The 4,256-nt window shown below is 63.5% G+C and overlaps 2 protein-coding genes across 2 annotated transcripts; both read right to left on the bottom strand.

Annotated features, from left to right (window-relative positions):
- Positions 1-497: 497 nt before the first annotated feature.
- Positions 498-3,003, bottom strand: PFL1_06884 (uncharacterized protein; the record flags this gene model as incomplete). Its single annotated transcript, XM_007882220.1, has 2 exons — positions 498-540; positions 686-3,003. The coding sequence occupies 2 exons, from the start codon at positions 3,001-3,003 to the stop codon at positions 498-500; spliced, it is 2,361 nt and encodes a 786-aa protein (XP_007880411.1).
- A 101-nt stretch (positions 3,004-3,104) lies between these two features.
- PFL1_04691 (uncharacterized protein) lies at positions 3,105-3,959 on the bottom strand (the record flags this gene model as incomplete). The annotated part of the gene is made up of 2 exons (XM_007882217.1): positions 3,105-3,412; positions 3,497-3,959. The coding sequence occupies 2 exons, from the start codon at positions 3,957-3,959 to the stop codon at positions 3,105-3,107; spliced, it is 771 nt and encodes a 256-aa protein (XP_007880408.1).
- Between the last annotated feature and the right edge of the window lie 297 nt (positions 3,960-4,256).

Below are 4,256 nucleotides of genomic sequence, written 5' to 3'. Positions count from 1 at the left end.
CCCAAAAGTACTCACAAATGGCATATGAACAACTTTCAATAAGCACCCCTACCCTGTTTGTTTTGGGGATACCCTTGTAACCCTAAAAAGGCCAAAACGAGAGAAGACGTGCTTCTCGAACAGAGCAGCGGTCTGCGCCGAAGTGACGTCCTTCGTTGTGGGCACCATTACCGCGGTCTTGGTGAGCCGGTCAACCACGACCAGGATCGAGTCGTACCTGTCGGAGAGCGGCAGCCCCTCGATGAAGTCGGCCGAAATCGAGCCCCATGGGCGGTCAGGCGTCTTCAGCGGCTGTAGGTAGCCGTACGGCCGGTGACGAGGCCTCTTGGTACGGGCGCAGGCATCGCAGGACGCGACGTAGTCCGCGACCAACGACTTCATGTTGGGCCAGTAGTACAGCCGTTGGGCATGCTCCATCGTGGCGTCGCGCCCAGGGTGGCCGGCTGGCTGGCTGTCGTGCACCTGGGTCATCACCATGTACCGCAGGTGCTCTCGGCTTAGGCCTGTGGTGGACCGGGGGTCGTGGCCCGGGCTGGCGGGCTGCGCAGAGGATTCAGGGGGCGAGATGTCTCCTCTGCGCGTGGTGGCCTCCACCTCCACATTGCGCGGAGAGGGGTCCTGGGCAGCGGACACTCCTCTCCCGCGACTTGGGATTTCCGGCACCACTAGCCGATCGTGCACGTACCAGAGGCCATCTGCCTTCTGGGCTAGGCCTTCCCTGCGCTTGACCGAGGCTAGTTGCGTCTTGAGCCACGGGTCCAGCGGCTGGTAGGCCTTGCACAGGTCAACGAGCGTGGAACGGCTTGCCAGTTGAAGGACATCGTCGAGGCTGGCGCGCGCCTTGGCGCGTCTTGTACTAACGGCTCCCACAAAGAGCGAGGGGCTCAGGACCGTCCTGTAGTTGGCGTCGGCATCGTCCCCCTCCTTAGGAGTCATATCCAACCTGCGTGTCAGGGCGTCTGGCTTGCCGCCGAGCTTGCCAGGCCGGTAGACGATCTCGAAGTCAAAGTTGGCCAGATGCAGCGCCCATCGAGCTTGGCGGCGCGAGATCCACCGCTGCGTGGCGAAATACTTGAGCGCATCGTGGTTGGTGAGCACGCCGAAGCGGCTGGGCAGTCCGGCTAGGAACTGGTACCAGTGGCAGAGCGAGGCGACGACCGCGAGGAGCTCCTTGTCGTGGATCTTGTAGTTGGCCTCGGCGCTTGTCATCTTCCTGGAGTAGAAGGCAACGGGGTGCCAGAGGCCGTCGTGCTCCTGCTTCAGGATCCCAGCGATGGCGTTGTCGCTGGCATCGGTCTCCACCCTCGTCGGCAAGTCGTAGTCGAAATGCCAGAGGATGGGCGCCGAGGAAAACACCTTCTTGAGGTTGGCAAACGCCGTCTTGGCCGCCTCCGGCAGCTCGAACTTGCGGAAACGCTGCACCGGCTTGACCAGATCTGTGAGCGGTCGGGTGATGCGAGAGTAGTGCCAGATGAAGCGGCGGTAGTAGTTCGCAAAGCCTAGGAAGACCTGGATGTCGTGGATGGACCGGGGCTCTGGCCACTCCGCGATGGCCTTGATCTTCTCCGCTTCCATGGAGAGGCCCGTTGGCGTGACGATGTAGCCAAGGAAATCCGCCTCGGTGGTGTTGAACTGGCACTTGGAGAGCTTGCAGAACAGGCGATGCTCTCGAAGACGCCGCAGCACCTCGCGGACGTGCTTGGTGTGGTCAGCCGGGTTAGCGCTGAAGATGAAGAAGTCATCGAGGTAGATGACGACGTACACCCCCAGGATGTCCCTGAAGATGGTGTTGACCACTGTCTGGAAATGCCCTGGTGCATTGGCAAGGCCAAAAGGCATCACCAGATACTCGAATAGGCCAAAGTCAGTGCCAAACGCCGTCTTCCATTCATCACCGGCAGCGATGCGGATCAGGTTGTACGCCGCGCGCAGGTCCAGCTTGGTGTAGACCATTGCGCGGCAAAGCAGGCCAAGCATCTCGTCGATGAGGGGCAGCGGCGTGCGGTTCTTGACCGTGATCTTGTTGAGACCGCGGTAGTCGACGCAGAGGCGGAGGCTGCCGTCCTTCTTGGGCACGTAGAGGACGGGCGATCGCGCTGGGCTGCGCGACGGGCGGATGAAGCCCTTGCCAAGCATCTCGTCGAGGTAGCGCCGTAGCTCCTGCAGCTCTCGAGGGCCCTTAGGGTACAGGGGCCCTTGAGGCGGCTTGGCACCCTCCTCTAGCTCCATCTTGAGATTGCGCTCGCCGTGAGGTGGCAGGCGGTCTGCCTCCTTCTCGCTGAAGACGTTGGCAAAGTTGCGGTACTCCGCTGGAATGCCAGCGATGTCGGGTGGCTCCGGCTCCTCCTCTGAGCCGTCGCCGGTCTCAACAAAGCCACAGGCCCGCAACGTGGGCCAGTCAACGTCGAGCCACATCATGCCAATCGGCCCGTCTTGGCTGGCGGCCTGCACCAGCTGTTCAGCGCTGACGAACTCGTGCCGGTGGGGTACCGGTCGAATCGGCGGCGCGGAGAGGGGTGTCCTGGCACCTTCACTCCTCTCCTCTGCTGCGGAGAGACTTGAAAGCCCGTCAAGACTCCTCTCCGCGCGTGAGTGGCTACGCCGACCTCTCTTCCTCGGCGTGGCCCGTTCTCGCCCGTTGTGCTTGGCGCATCTCCGCTCTCCGCGGGAGAGGCCCTTGGTGAATTCCAAAGTGCCCTGTCTCCAGTCGACACGTGGGCTGAGCGACTGGAGCATAGGGAACCCGAGGACGACATCGAAACCAGCGATATCGGCCACCAGGAGCGGGAGGCTGCCAAGCCTCGCATCGCCAATGCGCAGGGTTTGGGTCGTCATAGTGGTGACCAACGACTTGTTCCCGTGCACGTCCTCGACGCTCGTCGGCTTGCCGAGCGGCTCCTCGACCAGTCCGTGCCTGTCAACAAAAGCCCGTGACACGAAAGTGGCCGCAGCGCCGGTATCGGCCAGCAGGCGAGCGTCCCGGCCTCCAACGGTGGCCGGCATCTCGAAGACCGGCTGCTGCCCGGCCTTGGCCCAAAAGCACAGGTGGCAGCCGTCTTTGATGCAGGAGGATGGCGAGGCGTTTTGCAGGACCGAGCACGCCATCAGTGCTTGTCCTGCGACTTGTTTCCCTGGTCCGACTCGGAGAAGGAGGAGGGCTCCGCGTCCTCGGCGTCTCCCTCGTCGCTGGACGCCTCGAGGTCCTCCAGCACCGTCAGGAGGGCCACCATCTTGCTGCTCTCCTTCTTGGTGCAGTCGGCGAGGAAATGGCCGGCTTCGCCGCAGCCAAGGCACAGTCCAGCGGCGCGGCGCTGGTTGCGGAGCGCGCGGGCCTCCGCCAGCTTCTTGTCAACCCGCGGATTGGCCTGGCAAGTGGAGGTGGCGTTGCCGGCGGCGGGGCGCGTGCGAGAGACTTCTCGGGCGGGGTTTGAATTTTCTCCGCCGAGGGCGCGATTGCGGGAGAGGACTGTCCTGTCCCTAGCACCCCTCTCCGCACCTTCTGCGCGGCTAGGGCGCTCGGTGCCTTTCTTGTCGAAACGACCACGCAGTAGGCGGTTGTCCTCCCGCTCGCGATCGAGACGCTCGACCTTGTGGCACCAGTCCGGGAGAGTCTGGGGAGGGCTGCGCTCGAACGGCTCGAGGAACTCAGGCTCCAGGCCAGTCTTGAACAACGTGACGGCCATCTCGTCATTGTCGAGGTTGGAGCGGAGCAGAAGGGCCGTGAAGCGTTCGACATACTCCGAGGCTGAGCGCTTTGGCATGGCACTCTGGCGAAGGGCCATCAGCTCGGACAAGGCCTTGGTGCCAGGGTCGATGTTGCCGTACAAGGCCTTCAGGCGGAGCTTGAACGTCTCCCAGCTCTGGAAGATGGCGCCGACGCGGTCGGGGTCGGCCTTGATCTTGCTGACCCACCACTCTTGGGCGCGGCCCTTGAGGTTGAGGCCAACGATCTCAATCATGCGGCGGTCGCTGGGGATGCTCTGGGTGGAGCGCCAGACCTCCGACTGAATGAGGAATGCGTCCAGGCTCGAACGGGTGCGTCGAACTTGGGAAAGTCGACCTTGGGTGGCCGGTAGCGGCCAGCAGTGGTACCCGTGCTGGCGTCGCCGGCGTCATCGCTGGCCTGGCTGGGGACTGCCACGTGCCTCAGATCAGGGCGATCACGGTAGTAGTCCGCAGGCGTCACTGTGGGGCGAGCCAGGCGGTGGCGTCGGCCCGTAGCCTCCAAGGCGCGACCCAGCGTGGGCGAGGGGGGT

This window comes from Pseudozyma flocculosa, assembly GCF_000417875.1.
Source record: "Pseudozyma flocculosa PF-1 unplaced genomic scaffold scaffold00015, whole genome shotgun sequence".
Lineage (NCBI taxonomy): Eukaryota > Fungi > Basidiomycota > Ustilaginomycetes > Ustilaginales > Ustilaginaceae > Pseudozyma > Pseudozyma flocculosa.
The sequence above is the reverse complement of the archived record's forward strand: the minus strand, read 5'-3'. Positions and strand labels throughout refer to the sequence as shown.